Source organism: Benincasa hispida, chromosome 1, assembly GCF_027475165.1.
Source record: "Benincasa hispida cultivar pf3 chromosome 1, pf3_genome.v1.1, whole genome shotgun sequence".
Lineage (NCBI taxonomy): Eukaryota > Viridiplantae > Streptophyta > Magnoliopsida > Cucurbitales > Cucurbitaceae > Benincasa > Benincasa hispida.
In genome coordinates this window covers 69,818,113-69,843,688 of record NC_143478.1, presented here as the reverse complement: position 1 = coordinate 69,843,688, position 25,576 = coordinate 69,818,113, and the positions used below count along the sequence as shown (strand labels likewise).

General features: G+C 36.0%; 1 protein-coding gene across 1 annotated transcript; it reads left to right on the top strand.

Moving 5' to 3' along the window:
* The first annotated feature begins 16,188 nt into the window (after window positions 1-16,188).
* On the top strand, window positions 16,189-23,995 carry EMB1691 (Methyltransferase MT-A70 family protein). Its single transcript, XM_039027662.2, has 7 exons — window positions 16,189-16,502; window positions 18,856-21,591; window positions 21,762-21,845; window positions 21,987-22,091; window positions 22,211-22,319; window positions 22,604-22,755; window positions 23,367-23,995. The coding sequence occupies exons 2-7, from the start codon at window positions 18,916-18,918 to the stop codon at window positions 23,787-23,789; spliced, it is 3,549 nt and encodes a 1,182-aa protein (XP_038883590.1). The 5' UTR covers window positions 16,189-16,502; window positions 18,856-18,915; the 3' UTR covers window positions 23,790-23,995.
* Window positions 23,996-25,576: the final 1,581 nt, after the last annotated feature.

The window sequence follows — 25,576 nt, the reverse complement described above, 5'->3', positions numbered from 1 at the left end:
AACCGAGAGAGAATTAGAGGATCAAGTACTGGAGGTCGAACCACATTTGCATCAAATAAATATTAACACAAGTTCAACTCCACGAAATACGTTTTGTCCGAAATCCTTATGCGAACATTGATCTTCCAAGAAGATCATCAATCTCAAAAGTCGATCATCCAAGAAGGTCATCAAGTCTGAAGGCTGATCATCCAAGAAGATCAACCAACTTAAAGATTAAAGTTTATTTTGAAAGCATCAAAAGATTATGTTTTAGAGATTGTATTCATTATACTGAAATTAAAACAAATATAAAGTTCGAATTCCACAAAATAAGTTTATCCGGAAACTTTGTGTGAACAAATTAGCACGCCTAGTGGAAACTCTCTACCTCTCATCTCTCTTTCGTCATCCAAATCAACAAATGTCACCAAAGAAAGTTTCATTCAAAGCAACTCCTATACTAACCTTTCATCTGGAGTCATTCAAAGGGCAACATGCATGATAAAGAACAAGGCTCAATCATCGTTGAGAAAACATGATAATAGCTTATGGACATTCCTAAAGGCAGGATCTTCATCGGAGAAAATCCATTGTTTGACAACTATGCTCCTACTTCGGATTGATCAGAGAAAGAATCACACTTTGATGTAGTGTCTGTCATGGTGGCTGACGTAACGGCTGAGTCAACCATGGTAGAGATGGAAAGGAAAATAGATCTCCTAATAAAAGTTGTTGAGGAGCAAGATCATGAAATCGTCACCCTAAGAGATCAAATCAGGCTTGAGAAGCTACTGAGACAAGTCAGACTCCAGCTACTAAAGCTAATGACAATGGAAAAATTGTCTTCCAGGAAAACCACCCACAACAATTCACCTATATTGCCTCTTTGTCATTTCAATAGCTACAAGATATGATTACAAACTCCATAAGGGCTCAATACAGAGGACCATCACAATCTTTCTTTATGTACTCTAAGTTGTACACTAAGAGAATCAACAACTTGAGAATGTCAGCTGAGTACCAACTTCTAAAGTTCTAGCAGTTCGATAGAAAGGGTAATCCAAAACAACATGTTGCTCAATTCATTGAAACCTGTGAAAATGTAGGAACCAGAGGAGACCTGCTAATCAAGCAGTTTGTCCGAATCTCGAAAGGAAATGCTTTTGATTAGTACACCGATTTGAAACCAGAAGAGATTAACAGTTGGGAATAGTTGGAAAGAGAGTTTTTGAACCGTTTTACAGCACCAGACACATCGTCAGTATGGTGGAGTAGACAAATGCCAAGTATCGAAAAGGAGAGCGAGTCATTGACTACATCAATCGATGGAGAGCTCTGAGTTTGGATTACAAAGATAAACTCACTGAATTATCTGCAATGGAGATGTGCACCCAAGGTATACACTGGAAACTTTTTTAGATTCTACAATGGATAAAGCCTCGTACATTCGAAGAGCTGGCGACTCGTGCCCATGACATAGAGTTGAGCATTGCCAATAGGGAAACCAAGAAATTTTTGGTTCTTAAGGTGAGAAAAGACAAGAATGAAACCAAGGGCACTAAAGATTGTGAATAATGCTATTAAAGAATCTATGGTTATTCATGCAACCCCAATAAAATTTTCCTCTTAAGGAAAAGAAACAAAATTTGAAAGAAAATACAATAAGGGCGAGAAATGTCGCCTAAATCTTAAAGAAAGTCAGGAAAAAGTTTATCAATTCCTTAATTCTAATGTTTCTAACATGTTAGAGCAATTGTTAGAGAAATAACTCATTCAACTGCTAGAATGCAAGTGACCAGAGCAATTAAGGAAAGTCAACAACCCCAACTACTGTAAGTATCACCGAGTCCTCGGTCACCCAGTTGAAGAATGCTTTGTACTGAAGGAGCTAATCCTAAAGTTAGCTTGTGAAAAGAAGATTGAGTTAGAGTTGGTTGAAATGGCTCAGACTAACCATACTGCAATTTCGGTGACTTCAAGTGTTCCAATACCATTTGTGCCTTATGATCAAAGATAAAGTTTGATCCAGTTTTGGACCCTCGAACCCTTAGTTGTTTAGTTTCAACAAACGATCCCAATGTCAGATTCTCAAAACAAAAGATGAACATGTTAATGGCGACTACAACAAAGAATGGATCCTTGTGACTCATCCAAAGAGAAAAAAGTCAAGTTCCACCCAAAAAGGGTCGCTCTCCTATTGACGTTACAAAAGAGGGAATAAGACAAAAAAAAAAAGGGAAAATATGGCATGGAAGCCTATGCCTGCTAAGGAAGAAGACGAGGACTTCCCTCAACTTCGACGCTCAGTAACTTTAGCAGAATTTCTCCCAAGAATTTTTCTCGTTAATCATCCAAAGGAAGTGTCAGAAGTCATTGCATGTCGCACTATCAGCATAGCGGAAGTCGACAACAACCATATAGCTATTAAAGAAGTCAATGACTCAAAAGAAACCGTGTAAAGAGTTTCTGTCTTCGATCGCATCAAGCCTTCAACTACTCGGTCTTCGGTCTTCCAAAGATTGAGTATGGTCACGATGGAAGAACAAAACAAATGTCTAACATCTACTTTCACTCAAACTCCAACCTTTAAAAGGCTAGGTATCTCCACGTCAAAGAAAGATTGAACTTCAACATCTACTTTTGATCGTCTCAAAATGACAAGCACTCAACATAAAAGAAAGATGACAACCTTGAAGGCAGAACCATTTTATGAAGTAAACAACAAGAAGAAGATTCACAATCGTGTCCATTCACATATGAAAATGAAGTTTTATATTGATATAAATCTAGAAGGTTCCTTGATGGTGAAGCCAAAACTCATCATATTGATGAATCCTACAAATGAAGTGGATGATCAAAGTGATGATGAAATAAGAGCTTTTGAAGTTTAAATGTAGAAACTCCTTATCATAAGAGTATAAATTATATGGTGCTCTTGGCCCGCATGAGCTTAAAAGGTGAACGACCTAAAAATAAAATATTTTGAACTACGTTATGACTTGATCCCTGTCATAATAAAGGGTACGTAAGCAATTTGAAAGAAACTTTAAGTTCAGTCTAGTAAAAAAATATTTTGAACTATGTTTTGACTTGATCACTGTCATTATAAAAAGTACATAGGTAGCTTAAAATAAGCTTTAAGTTCAATCTAGTAAAAAAACCAAAAAAATCTTTTGAACTACGTTATGAATTGATCCCTGTGTATTATAAAGGGTACGTAGGTAGCTTGAATGAATATTCAAGTTTAGTCCAGTTAAAAAAAAACTTTTGAACTACATTATGACTTGATCTCTATTTATTATAAAGGGTATGTTGGCTACTTAAGGAAACTTCAAAGTAAATCTAGTAAAATAAAAGAAAAATCAGTTAAACCACATTATGGCTTGATCCTTTTCCTAAAGGGTACATAGACAACTTAAAGAAATTTAAGTTAAGACCACAGAAAAAGTCACCACCACCTAAAGTGTGGCACTAGAAGATTGATAATGTTCATCCATATTAAAGAATGTCACTAAAAATTGAAGATGTTCATCCTTACTGGGGGCAACCCAACAAATCAAGAAGTGCAACACTAGGAGCAAGACACTGCAAGTCAGATACTTATAAGGGCATCATTCACCTAAAGTTCCACACTTCATCTTCAAGTCTAAAAGCTTCAAAATCAAGCTCAGAGGTTTCAATGATGCTTCTTCGGATTCAAGTTCAAAGGTTTCATCGAGGCTTTTTCAAATTCAAGCTCGAAGGCTTCACTAAAGCCTTCTTCAAAATCAAGTATGGAGAATTTCTCGAAGCTGAAGGAATGAAATATCATGCAACGGAAGACTACAAAATCAATAAGCACTTAAATTACATTTAATTTGAATTTTAAGCATATTGTTCATATGATATTCAAAAAGAGGGTTTGAAACACATATTACCTTTGAAGATTCCTCCATGAATTCAGCTGAAAAACACCAAGATAGAGCTTGAATCACCGAGAGGACTACCATCGAGATCTTCTCTATTATGCTCAAGCTGGAATGTGTGGTGGAAACACTTGAACAAGTTGAATTGATGAAAAACGAGAGTAGAGTTTTCAGGTTATCAATTCAAAAATTATATTTCAGCATCCACTTTGATCTTCATGCATGGAGCTTCAATATATAGGTAAAAACATGCAAATGTATAAGGTTGCATGGTGGGCAGCTCCAGCTTGAAGATCATTACCAAAATCAATTGGAATTTGATGATATTCCATCAAACATGTTAGTGGATTTTTCCTAAAATTGGAAAAACCCATTAACCTAAAATGATTTTAAAAAATATTTAATTGAATTAATTTTATAAAATGAATTCAAAATAATTAATTTATATAAAACCAAATTTTAATTGATTTTTAATTAAAATAATATTAATTAATATCTAAATATTAAATTAATAAAATATCAATATCACCAATAAATAAATTTTATATTTAAATTATAATTTAAATATTAATTGATTTTCCAATTTCGTTTAATTTCAATTAAATTAAACGTTTATAATTATATCATATACAATCAATCAAAAACCCTAAAATTGAATTTGAACATTTCAAATTCGTAACCCGAATTTCATACATCAATACTCAATTTGTTATTTCAATTTAATGAGCTAGTAGAGGGACCTTATGGACCTACAGATCATGAGCTCCAACGATCTGTAATTAATTTGTTAAAACTCTTTAACGGAATTAATTACTATTTGTTAACTATCAAGACACACCACTATAGCTCAATAGTTGTACTCTCCTCACTATAGATATATTTTTGTCCATATAAATCATAATCAGTAAGTCGATCCTTCACAAGTTGTTCGTAATTACAGCTGGGTCAAAATCACCATTTTACCCCTGTAAATACATCTTATTCCTTAAGTTCCCACTAACCCTCCAATGAACAGTTCGATTCAAAATACTACTTATGAATCATGTCATTCTCTACCATGAGAAGGCAGAGCCCTAATTGTTCAAAACCTAGAATCAGCACTTAAGAGAACAATCTATTTACTAACCCTAAAATGGGTAGGAGTGAATTCCATCTTGCAGAGCTATGTCCCCAGCTATCCATCCGCCCTTATCCTCACCCATGTTGATCAAAGGATAATCTCGAATAAACAGGAGTTCATAGGTAACTCAGGATTAAGATCGAGTTATCCTAGGTTACTTAAATACGAAATAGTTAGTTTTAACAGTAAACGATCGTTATAAATAAAAATGACTATTTTGTGGTCCAATCTATATGCAAACTCATAGCATAGGATGCCCCCACTTACATGTCTTTACATGAATGATCTGTGGGTCACATAATTTGTATTACCTATACAAAATGGGTCGCATCCAATAGTGTCACTAGGACGAGATACTCAATTTCATCCATATACTTATAGACTATTTAGGCTATACAATATTAACTTGATCCTGTTTATGTCACTACATAAAGTTAAAGTATTCATACTATAGTCATGGATATGTTTATTGAATTTTCACAATAGAGTGCAAAATCAACAACTTTATTAAATAAAATACTCAATAATATTTTATTGATAAATAGAATTTTTAACACGAACTGTGAGTTTTAGGACATTCCCAACAAAAGCTTCATCAAGCTCAAGTTCGAAGGATCCATCGATGCTCCATCTGTTGGATTTTATGTCCTAAAACTCGCAGGTAGTAAACATTATTAATTGATCGTCATCAATAAAGAGTTGTCGATGTTAATTCAATAAAGGTTATTGTTTGTGTTATTTGTCTATTTTGTCTTAATAATCCTAAATCTAATAAACTAACATCCAAGGTTATCCTATGAGTCTTTAACTGTATGTGGAGACATACAGGGATCAATGTTCAAGATACAGCCTAAAGGGTCTATAGTATAGGGAAAAGATTGGGTACCTTATTCGGGTAATACTATGGATACGGTCGACTTTGTATTTGATTCAAACACAATGATCCAATGCGTTCGTGTAGATGACACGCGAGTGGAGATATTTTATGCAATGAGTTTGCATAAAACTGGATCATGAAATAGTAACCACTAGATGTAACATTGTTAACTAGTTAGGTTCCTATTTCAATTGATGACCTCGGCAACTTAGTCTTAATTTTGATTATATCGTGAAGTCCTGATCACGAGAGATTGTCATTTGACTTGTATAGGTGAGGGTGGCCAGATCCTGACCCAAGTGCGGAGCTGGGAACATAATGATACAAGATGGAACTCACTCATTCTCGCCTTAAGGGTAAGTAGATGAGTGTTCCCTTAGGTAGTGTCTTCGAGACTTGAACAAAGGGTCTATCCACTCATTGGCCTAATAGGGGTTTCTGTTTATTGGTTCAATAGAGGAGCACTAGTACTTAAGAACTCAGAGGTAACCCAAGGGTAAACCAATAATTTGACTCAGTTGGTGTTATGAACACTCGTAAATGACTAACTTGCTAGTATTGGTCTATATTTGTGGACACATAAATATATCTGTAGTGAGAAAAGTGCAGTTATGAATCTTTAATGGAATGTGCCCACAGTTAAGGAATATTGATTATTTGGTTAATGAGTTTAGCCAATTAATCTCATATCATTAGAGCTTCTAATCTATAGGATCCCAGGTCCTCTCGTTAGCTCACTAGAGGATACTTAAAAAGGACAATTTGAATTGTTCAAATTAATTTAAGGAAAGTATTCATTAATGTGATCAATATATAATTAATTATGGATATGATCTATAATTAAATTGGAAAGTAACATTTGAATAAGATTCAAATTAACTAATTCAAGTGAATTAGATGCATAAAGAATTAATTAATAGAGAGGTATTGCACATATACGATGAATATGATAATTAAATATATATATTTAATTGGGTTTAATGTATAATTGGTTAATTATTGTGCAAATTAAAATTAAATAAGTGTTATTTAGTTATGCAGATGAAATAAGTGTTATTTAATTGGGCTAATTCATTAAATAAGTGTTATTTAAGTAATTACAAAAAAGGAAAATATATATTAGGAAAAGGAAAATATATTAAGGAAAGGCCTTGACCTTTCCCTATATAAAGACCTCCCTATGGCCCTTTGCAAAACACACGATACGGTCTCATTGTAAAGAAACTCTAACATTACATACTTCTCTAGTGTTATTGTGTAGAATTTTCTTTGAGCCTTTGTACTCTCTAAAAAACACTATTCTCCTCTCCCTCTCCCAATAGTTGGATACCACCTATCATCCTTTGGAATCCTAAGAGAATAACGAGGTTTCTCTCATGGTAGTGTTTGAGATCGTTCAAGGAGTTTTTTGTGATCAAGACCGTTTGGAGATCCATTCATTAGAACCTTGAAGACACTTGTTCATGGTATTAGGGAATTTACAAAGATAAGAATCGTTCTAATCCTTTCCCTAAAAGCATTCTAATTTTCGTGTTTATTTATTTTGTTTAGTGTAACGATTTTGTTTAATGTAAAATCGAATCGTGGAATGTAAGGTGTTCCTCGCTGAAACGTTTCTGTTGTGGGATCCAATCCCTACACCATCTTTCTGACCAAGTTTGGAGGCTTTACGATGCCATCTTTATGCTTAAGTTGCGAAGTTAAGCCTAATGCGGAAGGTAAAAGGTCAAGACCAATGCAGAAGGTGGAAAATGAAGTCCGACACAACTGGCAAAAAAGGCAAGTTTGGTGTCACTTTGCTTCACAAAGCCCAGTTTTTCTGGTTCTGACTCATATGCAAGATCAACTTCAGTCCGCCTGGCTATGTCTCATATGCAAGATCAAGTCTGGTCTGCCTGGGTCCGCCTCATATGCGAGATCAAGTTTGGTATGCTTGGCTCTGCCTCATATGTGAGATCAACTTCAGTCTTCCTGACTTCGCCTCTTATACAAGATCAATTGTGGTTTGTTTGGCTATGTCTCATATGCGAGATCAAGTTCAGTTTACCTGGCTACACCTCATATGCGGGATCAAGTTCGGTTCACCTGGCTACACCTCATATGTGAGATCATGTTCGGTCCATCTGGTTATGCCTCATATGCAGGATCAAGTCCAGTTTACTTGGTTATGCCTTTTATGCGGGATCAAGTATGGTCCACTTGGCTCGGCCTCATATGTGAGATCAATTTCGATCCTCATGGCTTTGCCTCATATGCAAGGTAAAGTTTGGTCTTCCTAGTTCCACCTCATATGCGAGTTCAAGTCTGGTCTACTAGGTTTTGCCTCATATGTGAGATCAACCTCGATCCGACTGGCTCTGCTTTGTATGTGAGATCAATTTCGGCCCACCTGGCTCTGTCTCATATGCAAAATCGAGTTCGATCTTCCTGTCTCTGCCTTCATTTGCTTCATTTGCACGATCAAATCCAGTCTACTTAGTTCCAGATTCAATTTGCCTTACTTTGCCACATCCGAGAGATCAAAGTCGGTAGAACACTGAGCTTGAAACCAATGAAATGCTCAAGTCAAGGACCTAAGCCAAAACCAACGGAATCCTCAGGTCATGCACTAAGATCGAAATCAAAGAAATGCTAAGATCAAAATCGGTATTGTTGGTTTATAGAAACATACAGCGGAAGAAAACAGGATCATTAAGCATTCTAATTCCTTGGTTTTGACATCAAAATAAGCATGTTCATAGGATATTAAAAGGGTTTCAACACATACTTTTGAAGATCCTCTTCAAACACGAATTTGAGCTGCAATCTTCTCCAATTTAGGCCATGGACCACCACTAGAGCTTCCCTACTATTCTCTAAGAGCCTTAAATTGAGTTGTGGACTCAAAACAAGCTTGAACTTAAGTCCCACTGATCCTTTAATGAATAATTGGTTTGTGATCTGATCATCAACGTCCCTCTCAGGCCAATGAGAGGGTGGGGCTCCTTATTCAAGACCCGAAATCAGCACTTAAGGGAACAACCTCTCTACTATCCCTAAAAGGGGGTAGGAGTGCATTCCGTCTTTCACCCTATGTACTCAACTATCTATCCAATCTTACCCTTGAAATGGGAGGCTTATTGAGCCAGCGTTGTTGAGCCAACACTTACTTATGCAAATCTAAAGATAATCCCGAATAAACAGTGATTCATAGTTAGTTCAAGATTAAGATTAAGTTACTTAGGTCATCGTTTTAAAATAGTTAGTTTTAAACAGTAAACAATGTTATAAAGTAAAAGTAACTTATTTCTTGGTCTGATCTTATGCAAACTCATTGCATAGGACGCCCCCACTCCTCATGTCACCACATGAACAAATCAGGGTGTTTGTAGCACTTTACAACTCCTTGTAATAACTACAGAGTGGGCAACATCCAATAGTGTCACAAGAATAAGGCACCTAATCTTATTCGTATACTATTGATCATTTTGACTATTTATTCGAACATGATCCACTTTTATGTCTCCACATAAAGTTCAAGTACTCATGTAATAGTCATGGATCTTTTAGTTGATTGAATTTATTTCTAAAATGAAATAATCAATTCATATATTCAATAACAACTTTATCGATTTACAAAATGAGTTTATTGTTTACAAACCATGAGTTTTATAACATAAAACCCAACAAGTAGAACACTGGTCTTGAAATCAGCGAAACGTTTAAGTCAAGTACTCGAACCAAATCCATTGGAATCCTCAGGTCGCGCACTAAGATCGAAGCCAACAGAATGTTGAGATCAAAGTCGTAGAGCACTGAGCTTCAACAGAATACTCAAGTAAATGACTCAAGCCAAATCCAATGGAATACTCAAGTCGCACACTAAGATTGAAGCCAACAGAACGCTGAGATCAAAGTCTGTAGAGCACTGAGCTTGTAACCGACGGAGTGTTGAAGTCGAGGACTTAAGCCAAAATCAACAAAATCCTCAAGTCATGCACTAAGATCAAAGCCAACGAAACATTAAGATCAAAGCCGATAGAGCACTGAGTTTAAAACTGACGGAACGCTCAAGTAAAGGACTCAAGCCAAAATCTGACGAAATCCTCAAGTCGCGCACTAAGATTGAAGCCAACAGAATGTTAAGATCAAAGCTGGTAGAGCACTGAACTTGAAATTGACGAAACACTCAAGTCAATGACTCAAGTCAAATCCAACGAACAGGTCACACACTAAGATCGAAGCCAAGACAACGCTGAGATCAAAGCCGGTAGAGCACTGGACTTGAAATCAACAGAACACTCAAGTTAAGGACTCAAGCCAAAAATCAATGGAATCTTCAGGTCATGCATTAAGATCGAAACCAACGGAATACTGAGATCAAAGCTGGTAGAACACTGAGCTTGAAAGTGACTGAATGCTTAAGTCAAGGACTCAAGCTAAATCCAATGAAATTGTCACATCCCCTCCCAGATTACCCTTCTTAATCCAAAAGTGAATGTGACGATAGTAGTTACCAGCACTTTTGTGGCACTTACTGCCTAACTAACATCCTTAACCTGCTTAGATCCCTAGAATACATATATAACATTCACCAAACTAATGAAACTTTAAAAATAACCTCAGAACACTAGGGATCAACAACAACATAATTACATCATATTAACACATACAAAGTTCAACGGTCCCAATATACTTTACTAGTCCCTAATCTGAGCAACACATATGTACAGACATTTACAGAATAAACCCTAAAACTTCTCTCTAAACTTTAAACTTTTAACTGGAGTCTTTGAGTGGCAGAGCAGTAGGACAGCTAACCTCTAGGGAGATGACCACTACCTGGGAAAAGAAAAATATTTGAAAGAATGAGCTACTCGCCCAGTGAGTGACTTAATAAAAAACATAAATCTCATGCTTAAACTGAAAGCTCAAAAACATAATACTAGAACTAAAATATGCCAAGCAAACGTGTACATAAAACTTTTAAAACCATTGTATCTGAAAACTGAATCTTAGTTGAGAATGAACATCCATTGCTCTAATTCCCAATGCTAAGCCATGGCCAGAAGAGACCCCTACTTCAATCTCTTCATACTGAACTATGGCTAGAAGAAACCCCTACATCAATCTCTCTATTGAACTACCTATGTGCACGTGGAGTTTTCTAAGTACCGTCAACACCTTAGGTACATTTACTCAGATACCTTCTTTACCTTCAGTATCCGGCTCACTTAAGTATCAAGTTCTCGAAGAGCATTAAAAAGAATAGTTTGCAAATATAGCATAAAAATCTATTTAGGATACCTTCCCTACCTTCAATATCCTTTTTCATTGTGTTTAGGAATAACAACACATATACTTTGATAACCTTAGGTATTTAAAACATAGTACATCAAGCTTCATTCAACCTTAGCTTTAACCCTAATGCATGCTTAACAACATTAAGAGCACATATGCTTTAAAGCATAATACAAATACTTGTAATATAAACATGTCATAGAATCTCCTTTTGAAGACTACCATGGTTCAACCATTGTACCAAAGCATATTTCATAAACTTTGTAACTAGCACGCGTTTATAAACTTTAGAGAAATGTGTTGCTTGGAACTTCTTGTAAAATAACCAACTTAAAAGCAACTGTTAATAAAGCATGGATTATTAAAATATTTAAACCATTTATAAATCATTTATAGTCACTCACAGCTCATCGGGCTCTTAAACGGTTTATATGCCTCTCTTAGCTCTTCTTGGCCTAAAAGGACTAGTCCCCGGTTAGATTCCTTAGAATTCTCAGCAAAATGCTTCAAGTAGCTCGCTTACTAATGAAACTTTCACCAACAAAACAACATTACTAGTAAGATGATCATCATGAGCGAGATCACCCTCATGAGCGAGATTTGTGACTTTTCCAACGAGATTTGCATCCTTAACGAGATTCTCCTCTTCCTTAACTCACACTCGCTCATTTTCTTATCTCTCGCTCACTCTCGCTCATTTTCTTATCTCTCGCTCGCTCTCACTCACTATGGTGAGCTGCCTGCTTAATCTTCCCAAGCAGTTGCCTGCTTAAATTCCCTGTTCCAACTTCAAAAATTTATAACTCAAAATCCAGGACTCTTTTAAAGAAACTTCCTTCTACAAACTTATTTAGAATTGAGTTAACTTTCTTAATTTAAAAATAAAACCCAAAAATTTCTTGTAGTTTGTCTATAAATTCTTCACTTTTTGCTATTCTCCGTGTGAGATCTTTCTCTAGGAAAACAACCCCAAAAACTAGATTCTCCCAGCTTTCGAATGGCACCAATCTCACTTAATTTGCTCAAGTTATTTTCCAAAACCGAGCTTCTGAAATTCCTCTCCCTTTTATACTTCCTTTCGCCTCCCCTGTTCAATGATCAAACTGCCACCTCATCCAGTACTTAGTGCTTCCAACCAATTCCCATTAGTGAGTTTCTTCGATCAATTTATTTTTCTTTCCCTTCCTTCATAACCCACGTTAGGCCTTTGCCTCATAATATAAATTTAGCGTGCATTATATACTCCATCGTCTAACGCCCAGCGCCTATCGTCTAGCGTTCAACGTCTATCTACCCAACGTCTATCGTCTAACACCCAACGTCCATTGTCTAGTGCCCAATGTCTATCGTTTAGCACCCAATGTCCATCGTCTAGTGCCCAATGTCTATTGTCTAGTGCTCAACGTTCATCGTCTAGCACCCAATATCTATCGTCTAGCACCCAACGTCCATCGTCTAGCTCAATCGTTTAGCAAACGATCTCGCTCTCAACGATTTCAATTTCAACGACTTCGCTGATCTAGCTTTCAGCGATCTCGTTGATCTCACTCTCAATGATCTCACGCATAGCCTATCACTTAGCTACTGTGAGCATCGTTTACCTTCATCGTTTAGCGCTAATGTCTTAACGTCCAACGCATCCTCCAATCGTTTGCTACACGATCGTCCAGCACCCGCCTACACGATCGCCTACCTCATCGTGTAGTTCTGCACACTTACCATACGATCGTCTGCCCCATCGTCTTGCGCTCAACATCTCGCTTTCTCCGCTCTCACTCACACATATCCAACACATGAGCAACTCTTGGCAACGCCTCTTGCCAATACTTCGACCAATCATGCGTACAACCTTACAAATGCATGGTTGCCTTCTTATCTTATGTGTTAATGTCTCCTAACACTTAATGCATGGGTCCTTTTTTATCTTATACTTAGCTAAATTTTCACTTGTTATATTATCTAAAACTCATCTTTGACTAAGTATTTCTAACCCTTAGAATTTTTTTTTCTCCATCTGCCTACTTTCTTTACCTCCTTTCATAATTTTACTTAACACGCTTGTTACTCACTTATGTAGAAAAAATGAAGTACAGGGTTTACAGAAATCCTCGGGTCGTGCACTAACGTTGAAGCCAAATGGATTACTGAGATCATAGCTGTTAGAACACTGAGCTTGAAGACAAAAGGAATTAAAGTTGAAACCTTGAACCACCTCTCATTTTCATTTGCTGCTAAAGAAACCCACCTTTTACAAAATATGCGAAAATTGAATTCATCTCAAATTATAAAAAAAATATGCGGAAAGAGAAGAGAAGAGAAAGAAGTTGGAAAAGAAGAAAAAAATGAAGGGAAGAAATACGAAAATGAGGAGGATGTATGAGTTGAGCCCTAGGTCAATTTTGGATTCAAATTCTAGCCCAATTTAGATTTCCTATTCAAATCCCTTCTCTTTTAGAAGATCTTTAAAAAAGATGAATAAAAGTATCTTATCTTTTAAATTTGAATTTAAGATTTTTTTTTGTGGATTTGAATGGATTATCTTTAAATGAAATGATGGAGATATCATTCCATTTACATCAAATTTAAATTTGAAATATATCCCAAATTTTATCTTTGATCCACATTATTTAATTTAGCTTTTATCCTTATACCAAATTAAATTGCAGATACAACCTCAAATTCATCCCAGATTAAAATTTGGTCATATTCTAAATCTTATCCAAAATTCAATTTATACAAGTTTTTATCCTCAAGTCAAATTAAACTAAGGATAAAATCTCAAATTTATGTGACAATTCAAATTTGGCCATATTCCAAATTTTACCTCAAATTCATCTCGAACTAAAATTTGGCCATATTTCAAAATTTAAATTCAAATTACACGAGCTTTTATCTTCAAGTCAAATTAAATTGATAATAAAATCTCAAATTTATGTGACAATTCAAATTTGGACATATTCCAAATTTTATCTCAAATTCATCTAAATTAAAATTTGACCATATTCCAAATTGTTTGCTAAATTTAAATACTTAATCTTTTATTTCCAAATCATATTAAATTGGGGATAAAATTTGAAATTTATCTCAAATTAAAATTTGTACTAAATTCAACTTCTTAACCTTTTATCTCTAAATCAAATTGGGGATAAAATTTGAAATTTATCTCAAATTAAAATTTGATCAGATTCCAAATTTTATCTCAAATTCAAATCTTGGCTTTTATCCCCAATCCAAATCAAATTGGGGTAAAATCTCAAATTTATCTCAAATTGAAATTTGTCATATTCCAAATTTTATCCTAGATTCTTTTCAAACTTATGTATTAAATTCGTAGTTTGACAGACACATCAAATAGAGTTAAACTCAAGAGCAAATAACTTATACTTTATTTCAACTTTTTTTTCCTGAGATTTACCCATCCATATACATGCATAAATCTCGAAAATGGGCATTTTTTGACTAAGAAGTTTTGGACTAATTAGAAATTGTCACGTCATTTCTCAAATTAATGACGAAATTGTCAAATCATCAAATTAGGTCCAATTAAAGATTACATGTGTCCCAAATTAAAATTGAGGACATATATTGGTAAATTCCGATTACGTCGCGTGTTTTCATCGTGACCATCGGATTAAATAAAATAATTTGGTTCAATTCGATATTATTATTTGGGCTAAAGTTCAATTGAACCCAAACAAAGGCTCAATTTGACCAAAAAATCAAATATGGTCCAAGGGCCAGGTTTATGGACCAACCAAGTCCAAGCCACCTGAGAACTGAGCTCTCCTCATTTACAGGGCCATAAATTTTACACTCCAACCTAGAGAGAATTCTTTCAACAATCATAAGACTCCCCCAAGACTCCAACTTCAAGAAGATACACGTGCTCCGCTTCCATACATTAAGCATACACATTCAATCGAGAGAGAATTAGATAATCGAGTACTAGAGATCGAACCATATCCGCATCAAATCTACATCAACAAGTTCAACTCTACGAAATACGTTTTCTCCGAAAGCCTCATACGAACACCGATCCTCCAAGAAGATCATCAAACCTAAAGGCTGATCATCCAACAAGGCAATCAAGCCTAAAGGCCAATCATCCAATAAAATCAATAAGTCAAAGACCAATCATTCCAGAAGATCAACCAGCTTAGAGAATAAGCCAAAGGTCAATCATCCCAAAAGATCAACCAGCTTAAAGATTAAAATTTATTTTGAAAGTATCAAAGGATTATACATTGAGATTGTACTCGCTATACTGAAAATAATGCAAAATAAAGTTCAAATTTCACAAAACAAATTCCTTCGAAAATCTTATACGAACACTCTCGATTGACCATGATTTCATTTTTAATTTTAACCTTTTAAAATTTATGTTTCTTTTATCAAATTTTATTACTATGGTTTTTATGTTTGGGATAAATATTTGATTTGTTTGGTTAAAATTAAAAAAATTAAAACATGATTTAGATTTTCGGAATGTTCTTTAAAAGGACGTAACCAAAACAAGTATAGACTGACGGTAAAATATACCATCAACTTCGAAGTTAGAGGTTTGATTATTTTCCCATATTGTAAAAAAAAAAAAAAATTACGTTTTAAGTTTAGTTTCAATTTAGCCATAATTATTAACTTTCAAAATGTTATAATTTTACGAAGTTTTAAGTTTCTTGAAAAATAGTATCTATAAATTGGATTGTTTGGTAATCATTTGATTTTTTTTTAAAAAAAATAAGCTTATAAACATTAATTTCACCTCGAAATTTATTCTTTTGTTATCTATTTTTCAATCATGGTTTAAAAAACCAAGTCAAAATTTGAAAATTAAAAGAGTAACTTTTAAAAATTTATTTTTATTTTTAGAATTTAGCTAAGAATTCAACTATCGTATTAAAAAAAGATATAAATAATTGTAATAAATATTAGAAAATATACTTAACTTTGAAAAACCAAAAAGAAAAGTTCAAATGGTTACCAATGAACTTAATTTTGAAGGGGGGAAAAAAAAAAACAAAATATTGTTGGAATAAGTATAGGGCTAAAAAACTAGAAAACGAACAATCTTTTTACCAGAAAGCACTGCTTCATCTTTACAAGAAATCGCCCGGCTCGCTCTGTTTAACGCACGAAGGAAGCCGACTATGAACGAACTCGAAGGATTTATATGGCGTTTCTAGATTTCTCTCATTCTATTGTTCTCAGACCAGTATCCACGTTGACGAGAATTGCAACCTTAGCCCGAGCATTCAACTGGTTCCATGTATTTCTACATCAATTTCTGATTGCTGGTTCACTCTTGTTCGACTCTCACTCAAGCTCTCCTCCCTCCCAGGTACAAGCTTGCAAGTTGATGGTTAATCACATGAATGTTTATCTTGTTTCTTAGCTTTGGAATATTATTGCACACTGCTGAAATTTTGTTAACTCGAGGGTTAGGAAGTGAAGGGGGTGGGATAGTGCGGGAAGACGAAGGGCTAGGGGGTTTTACGGTGTTTGGGGCTGTCGAGGCTGTGGGGAGGTCGTGGGTTTTTGGAAAGGACGCGTTAGGTTAAGGGTCGAGGGGTTTATGGTTCGAATTACACTAGTTTCTAGTTTAGGCGTGCTACTTCCCTAATGCAATGCTGGATGTACAAACTATCAATCCTTATCCCCCTGTACCATCCTCTGTGAATTGTGAATCGTTGTGAATCTTCTGGCATTTCTGTTCCCCCTCGCATTTCAAGTCAAGTGCACTGGTTGTTGTTCAAATCTTATGGATTCACCAGCGTAGAAAATATGAGCTGCCCTAAAATTCACAATTTGAATAAAATCACGGGTTGATCCAACTTGTCAGATAAAATACGAGTTTAACATCTCCTTTGCCATTTAGTGTTGCTATTACAAATTTCTAATAACTATACGAGTGGTTCTAGAATTATGAAGCGCACTAGTGCTTTGGGCAAAAAAAAAAAAAAGGTTTGAGGATTTAAATGAAGTGAAACTCATATAATATTCGAAACCACTGTGATTATGAGATAAAGAAAACAAAGAAATTAATTAAAGACAAATAAAGATCTAGTACAAATAAGCTACAAAACCTTCATCATTTTTTCCATTATTGGACTTACAGGCCACATTATCCTCCTCCTCAGTTTAGTCTTACTTCCATGTTTCTCCTAATATTATTCCACATCTTTTAGAGAGAAAGGAGGATGTGCTTTATTTTGAAGGTTGAATAATTCAGAACCATGAGCTCTATCTAAGTTAACTATTTGTTTAATTCAACCGTAGTTTATTTTAGAATAACTATCACACTTTAAGCTAGTATTCATCCCAGCACAAGCTTTTTGGAGCTTTTTAAAACAATGCAGAAGTAGTATATGTCTAACACCCTTCAATGCTTTCCTCATTGGAGTATTCCTCGACCCTCAATAATTTCTGTGAAAAGCATTTTGATTTTGTCTTAAAAGTTGCCCTGGACTTCAGAAAATCTATCACACTTGAGCAAGTAGTATTCATTCAGCACATGCTCTTTGGAGCTTTTTAAAACAATGCAGAAGTCGTATACGTCTAACATCCCTCAATACTTTCCTCATTGGAATACTCCTCGACCCTCAATACTTTCTGTGAAAAGCATTTTGATTTTGTCTTAAAAGTTGCCTTGGACTTGCAAGTCTCTTTTTCTCATAGTCAACTGGTCTTCTCTATTGTCCTCAGTTTTCCTTTCTTCATCTTTACACCGATCATGGTAATTTGAAGTCTCACACCATTCTGGATGCAGTGGTCTGGATACCCCATGCTCCCATCTTGGTTCTGCTGCATTAGAATCTGTATGATTGGTTAAATTAGCATGTCCACAGAAACGATTCACACAGATTAAAACAATCCTGCAAAACTAAGTGTTTCTCATAAAAAAACTCCGGAGTGGTGGCTTTGACATCAGCTCAAGATTGCAATTGTCTATGAAGCCTTTGAGTATGTTTCTTTGGAAATATAGTAAAAACCCCACTGTAAACTGAAGGATCTAAAGAAAAAATGCAAAATATCCATCAAATAGGGACATGTAATCTGTTTTTTGTTTTTATGTTTTAGGAAACTATGAATGCTATAAAAAGAGGAAAAACATATAATTATCCAAAGTATCCATTTTTGAATCCATAAAAAATTATGTATTTTTATTTATATATTTTTCAAATTTTTTCATTAAAATTTTTTGAGAAGGCAGGATTCTTTACAGAAACTAAAGTTCTGTCCTCTCTTCTATCACTTCATTTTCATGAATTAACTTTTTTCCTTCCTCAGTTTCTCCCTCTGTCTTACTCACAAAGTGGTCTCATTCCTCTCCCTCATCTTCTTTCTATCTTCTCTCGCTTGTTTGGTAACACTCTCCTTCATGTCCTAAAGAGTTGCAACTATCAGAGGGTTTCAACAAGCAGATTTCATCCTTGATTGGTCTAGACACCTTTTCCTTCCTCACTTCCAGATTCAGCTTAAATGTGTTTTGCTAGTTCCTATCATGTGAGCTCTCCTTTGCTGCTTATTATTATGAAGTATATATCTATTTTTTGGACTTTGTATTCCATGAGTATACAAGTGTGTTCATTTTATTTTTGGGCTGGGGAGGAAGGATTTATGTTGACTCACAAATCGTTACCCTTTTTAAATATAACTTTGTCATGGTTTTTTTCTCCATGTTTTTTTTGCAGATGACTCATTTTTAAGCATAACTACCAGTTTTGAAGTGGTAATTAAGGTATCTACAAGCAATGGATTCACCTGAATCCAGCAGGAATTATGTAAAGAGAGATGTAGAAGATGGTTTGGGTGTGAAGACTGATAGGGCAGGAGATGATGAAGGGTGGGACGGCAGTGATAGGAGAAAACATAGATCAAGTAGGTCGAGAAAGTCGAGCAATGGAGAAGATGTCGATGGATTAGACAACAGTGGTAGAAAAAAAACATATGGGGATAGAAGTGATAGTCGAAAAAGGTCAGGAGGCTCCAGTAGAGGAGGTAGCGAGGAAGATGAATATGATTCAAGGAAAGAATCACGTTCAAAACAGACAAAAAAGAAACAAGAGGAGAGCACCTTGGAAAAACTTAGTAGTTGGTACCAGGATGGAGAATTGGATAATAGGAAAGATGTTGGGGATAAGTCAGGAAGTCGAGGACTTGGCAAAGCAGATGAAAATGAAAAAAGAAAAATGACTTCGAAGTTTTCTGAGCATGAAAGTTCTCAGAGTAGAAGCAAAAACAAAGAAGAAAGATCTCACGATGGAGAATCTGAAAAAACACTGGATCGAGATTCCAGATATTCAGAAAAGAGACACAGTAGCCGGGAGAAAGGTCATGGATCTTCTGAGCAGGCAAGGAGATCTCGGAGAAGATGGGACGAACCAGACACTGTCAAGAAAATCGAAGAAAGTTATTCTGAAAAAGTTGAGGGTAGAAGTGGTAAGACTTCTGATTTGAAGTTTGAGAGTCCTAGAGAGAAAAGCATGCCCTCAAAAAATGAAGCCAGTGAGAGTAAGGTTCAGGGATTAGATTTGTTCAATGACAAGAGTACAAAGTCTAACTACAGGGAGGATAAAAAACTTGATGTTGAGAGAGGGAAGAGCAGAGGTAAGACAGAAGTGCAGGAAGAAGGTAGTAGGGCGAGCTCAGTTTCTCGTGAAGATAAATCAAGCAGAGAAAAATCTGAAAAATATAGGCAGCAAAAAATTTCTACTAGTAGAGATGTTGCAAATAGTCGGGATAAAGTGCCCATTGGTGATGATGATGGACGAACGTGGACTAGAGATAAAGGTGCAAGAGACGTTGGGAATGTCGACAAGTCCAAGAGTCCTGAGAGAACAGAGAGGCATCAAGAGTCAGACTACATAGATGTGGAGTATGAAAGAGGTTTTAACCACAAGCGAAAGGAACTAGAAAAAGATGGTTATAGGGATGATAGATCAAAAGGCAGAGATGATAGTTGGAGTGATCGGAACAGAGATCGGGAAGGTAATGTTGACAATTGGAAAAGACGTCAACATGGAAACCAAGACAGTGATACAAAATCAGGGGATTATATGTATGATCATGGAAGGGAGTGGGATCTGCCTAGACATGGCCGTGAGCGGATTGATAGTGAAAGGCCTCATGGTAGGTCTAGTAATCGGAAAGATGGAATCAGGAATGAAGCGGTGAAGACATCGTCGAACTTTGGCATTTTGAACGAGAATTATGATGTGATAGAGATCCAAACCAAACCTTTGGATTATGGAAGAGTAGAGTCTGGAAACTTTGCTAGGAGGGCTGAAGCTGCCCAACAATCTGAAGGTAAGTTTGCATCAAGTGATGGTGAGTGGATGCATCAGCAGGAAGGAAGGGCAAGGAGAACTGATAACTATGGTCCCGGTCAATCTGATGGAGATTTGAAGGAGAGATATGCAGATGAAGGTGGGATAACACAAGATCAGAATTCATGGAGGGATGAGTTTGATTTTCATGGCGGGAAGGGAAGAGGCCAGAAAGGCGTAAATTCAAGTCGCATTGCTGGTGGTCAAAGTTCTAGCAGTGGTTCACAGCAGCTATATGGCAACCAAGAGCCAGGATCCTTCAACCGAGTTGCACAGCAAGGAATGAAAGGGAATAGAGTAGGGAGAGGAGGCAGGGGAAGACCTTCTGGCAGAGAGAGTCAACAGGGCGGAATTCCATTGCCAATGATAGGATCTCCTTTTGGACCTCTAGGAATTCCTCCGCCAGGACCAATGCAGCCACTCACTCCTGGCATGTCACCTGGTCCAGGCCCACCAGTATCTCCAGGTGTCTTTATCCCACCATTCTCCCCTCCAGTTTGGCCTGGTGCTCGTGGTATTGATATGAATATGTTAGCTGTTCCACCAGGACCTTCAGGACCTAGGTTTCCTCCAACCATAGGGACACCACCAAATGCTGCCATGTATTTTAATCAATCAGGCTCTGGTAGAGGTGTTTCTTCAGGTGTAGCTGGGCCTGGTTTCAATACTTCTGGACCAGGGGGACGAGGCACTCAACCTGACAAAAACCCTAGTGGTTGGGCTGCCCAGAAAAGTATTGGTCCTCCTGGCAAGGCGCCTTCAAGAGGAGAGCAGAATGATTATTCTCAAAATTTTGTTGACACAGGAATGCGACCACAAAATTTTATCCGGGAGCTGGAACTTACAAATGTAGTAGAGGACTATCCCAAGCTTAGAGAACTTATACAAAAAAAGGATGAAATAGTAGCCAATTCTGCGTCTCCTCCTATGTATTACAAATGTGATCTGAGAGACTTTGAACTTTCACCAGAATTTTTTGGAACCAAGTTTGATGTCATTCTCATTGACCCCCCATGGGAAGAATATGTTCATCGTGCTCCTGGTGTTGCTGATCACATGGAATACTGGACTTTTGAAGAAATTATGAATCTTAAAATTGAGGTAATTTCTTTGTTAGATTTTACCATAAAGTTGCCTTTTAGCATTGAAATTAAGCAAGGACTGGAAACAATTAGGCCATGGATTTTTTCTGCAATTCCTCCCCATCATTTTTCCATTCCCATACAGTTTCTTTATGTCGATTGTCAAATCTTCCACCACAATTTTTGCAGGCAATAGCCGATACACCTTCTTTCATATTCCTATGGGTTGGCGACGGTGTTGGCCTTGAGCAGGGTCGTCAATGTCTGAAGAAGGTAAAATCGATTATGCCTTCTTACTAGAGAATATGTGTGTGACTTTACCTATTGCTTATGCTGATATACAGATATCAACTAAATTGTTTTTGCCTATTTGAAATATTGCTACTGAATGATTCATTTTGGTGGGGTGCTTAGTGGGGGTTCCGACGCTGTGAGGATATTTGTTGGGTGAAGACGAACAAAAGTAATGCAACTCCAGGCTTACGGCATGATTCCCACACTCTTTTCCAGCACTCCAAGGTCAGTCCAATTTTTCAAAAAAAAGATCTGAGCAACCTGATCTGGATTCGGGTCTTCCGCTGCATTTTATGAGATTTATCCTTCTCACTTATAAGTGTTTCTCTGCTGTCTCAATGAAGGAGCATTGTCTCATGGGGATTAAAGGAACTGTACGTCGCAGTACTGATGGTCATATAATCCATGCAAACATCGATACTGATGTAATTATTGCCGAGGAGCCTCCTTATGGTCAGTGTCTTCTTTAGGTTCATGGCTTTGCTTGCAGCCTGTGTTTGCATGACTTTTGATTTTTTTTCTTGGTGTGGAAGCACGGAAGTCAATGTTGGTAACAACTAACAAAGTATCTTAAGCTCCAAAGGGTCTCGTATAAACATAATCTTGCTTCAAGTTAAAAGAACTCTCTGGCATCGAAAACCATACTACCTGACTTTTGTACTTCTGTCTAGCGTTGAGGTTTTTCATGAATGAATTATGGACAATGACTGTAGTTCTATGCTTATACCATATCTCAGGTTCAACCCAGAAGCCCGAAGATATGTACAGGATAATTGAGCATTTTGCCCTTGGCCGCAGGAGGTTAGAGCTCTTTGGTGAGGACCATAATATTCGAGCTGGGTGGCTAACCGTCGGTAAAGAACTGTCTTCATCAAATTTTCTTTCCGAGGTATGGCATAAGGGAATTACCATTTTCTGCACTCACATTATCAAGGCAACTGTTGCTTTTTTTGGGAGGTGGAGGAAGAAACAAAATCTTTTTTGAAGAAATGAAATGAGACTCATTCTCAAAATACAAGAAAACAAATAAATAGTAAAAGTACTAAAAGAAGTACAAAATCGATGTCGCAATAAATGGACTAAGCTGGGAAAACAAAGGTATTCCAATTTAAGCATAAATCTTAAATAGAAAATGATCAAAAAGAACATGGAAGGAGAGCACCAATAAGAAGCATTAATCTTACCAATTCCAAAACGATCCATCCTGTCGAACCAACCGTCTATGCTTGTTGACCTCTGAAAATTCTATTCACATGCATAAGAAATCTGACATTTAAATGGGAAAAATAAATAGGAATTTCTTGTTTACATAGAGTCTAAGCTACACATTTTCTGACTGAAATTGAACCTGTCTCGAACGGAACAGCATTAAGACCAGAAAAAAGCAGCTTGTATTTGCATCGAATATTTTTCTTGATGTTTTCCTCGTTCTTTTGGCTGTTGTCATCAGTTATTATTTATTAGTCTCTATACTTGAACGGTTTAATGTTTCAAATTCAGGCATATATCAAGAACTTTGCTGACAAAGATGGGAAAGTTTGGCAAGGTGGAGGAGGCCGAAATCCACCCCCAGAAGCATCTCATCTTGTTATGACGACCCCAGAAATAGAGTTGCTTAGGCCAAAATCACCCATGAAAAACCAGCAACAAATGCAGCAGCAACAATCAGCATCTTTAACAGCAGCCTCCTCAACGAACCGGAGGCCAACTGGGAACTCGCCGCAGAATCCAACCGGTTTAGATGTTTCAAATTCTAACCCTATGACACTTCCCCCTTGGGGTTCACAAATGGAGGGTTTTAAAGGACGAGAAGCCAACAATATTCCTCTAGGCGATAAAGTTTTTGATGTGTACGGGTTCGGCGAGCAGCCAAGCGGAGAGTATGTCGATTTTGAATCTCATAGACAGATAAATATGATGTAACATAGTTATATAAATCATTGGCATGCGAATGTGCTTCGATGTAGCTTCTTAATTTTTCCTCATAAAAGAAAAGTTTGAAACATTTTTACGGCGTTGCCATTTCCATTACTTGAATTTGTAGTTGTATTTGCATATTGTTATATTGTTATCCCAAATTTGGGATTCCAGAACTATGGGCTTCCTGCAATTCAAAGGAAATTCTATAACTTGGTAGCCCAAGTCAATTTTTTTTTTTTGCGCGATGTATAACTTGTCGCTTTATATGGATTGCTAGATGGAATAATAGAAATTCCTTCTAGTAAAGCGTTTCCCTCCAAACAAGGCAAGGGATGGAGATTTAGACTTCAGATAATTTGATTGATGATATTGTTTCAAATTACTTTTTACTCGTTAAAAATACATTTCTAATCACCAAAAAAGTAATATTAAATTATAGTCTCATCTGGTGAACCACCGTATGAATTAAAAAAAAAAAAAAGCATAAAAATGATAGTTATATTTACGTTGTTTTTTAATAAATTAAAAGCATATTATAGTCTAAACACCAAAAAAGTAATATTAAATTATAGTCTCACCTGGTGAACCAACGTATGAATTAAAAAAAAAAAAACATAAAAATGAAGTTATATTTACATTGTTTTTTAATAAAATTAAAAGCATATATACTGTAAACAGCATAGTTACATATTTAAGAATCTATTCAGAATAGGGCTTAAATCTTATATTAATTTTTAAATTTGTGAGATTTTTCAATTTAGTTTTTCAACTTTAGAAATATAGATATTAGTTTATGCATGAAAAATATTTATTTTAGTTATTTGATTCATGAACTTTTAAGATGTTTAATTTATATTTCAAACTTTTAAAAACTAATCGCATTATCTATGTCATCATTTTACCTTTAATATATTCTTACCAGACACTTCTGGTCTAACTTACATAGTTCTTGTACGTGTATTAACTTAGTTGACATTGATGAAGTGCTTGAAATAATGGTTGTTATATGTATTTTTAAAATACTCATATGTAGTATGAAATAGGTTGAGGGTTGCTTAAGACAATATCCAAGGGCAAAAGAAAAAATAAGCATACATATAAAGGTCTGCACATCTTAAAAGGGAAAGTCAAATCCTCGGATTTCAATTGACCAGCAGGGCTCGTGGTGTTAAACCAAAAAGAAGATGATCGAGTTGACCTCGCAACTGGTACTCTATAACCTCAATCGCAAAACCTACTATGACATCGTTGATACTGCACATATCCCTAAAAGGGAATTAGATAATGAGATCTATAAATAGCCTCATACCAACAACCTCAATGATAAGTAATTCTCCCTTTGCTTTTCGAGTTAAATACTTTTTGTACTAACTAATACTTTAGAGAGTGTACAAGCTCGACATCATGCCGGTGTAGTACTCTTGCGTATATCAGCTCCAACGACGCATCTGGAATAGAGGAGTGGGTCAACGGAGCGACTAGACTTGCATGCAAGTTTCTCATGCCAATAAAGTATATTAGTTTTGAATTTGAGAGAATAGATTTATTCTCCTTTTCTTATGAATATGTGTAACTTTAGGTCTTCTTATATAGAAGAAATACCTCTTGAAAATATGAACAAGAATAAAGGCAATAAAGAGAAAATCTTTACTATTTATATTTATACATAAATTTTCATAAATGATTGAAATTTCAACACTCTTCCTCAAGCTGGTTTAAAGACATTTTCCATAGCCAGCTTGTCAATGAATCTATCAAATCGTTTTCTTGGAAGGCCTTCAATTAGTACA

Bases quoted from the DNA above. Each gene is read 5' to 3' on its own strand.
- EMB1691 (XM_039027662.2), top strand. From the start codon at position 18,916: ATGGATTCACCTGAATCCAGCAGGAATTATGTAAAGAGAGATGTAGAA. The intron at 21,592-21,761 runs GTAATTTCTTTG...CAATTTTTGCAG, and splicing joins TTATGAATCTTAAAATTGAG to GCAATAGCCGATACACCTTC. The intron at 22,092-22,210 runs GTCAGTCCAATT...GTCTCAATGAAG, and splicing joins CTCTTTTCCAGCACTCCAAG to GAGCATTGTCTCATGGGGAT.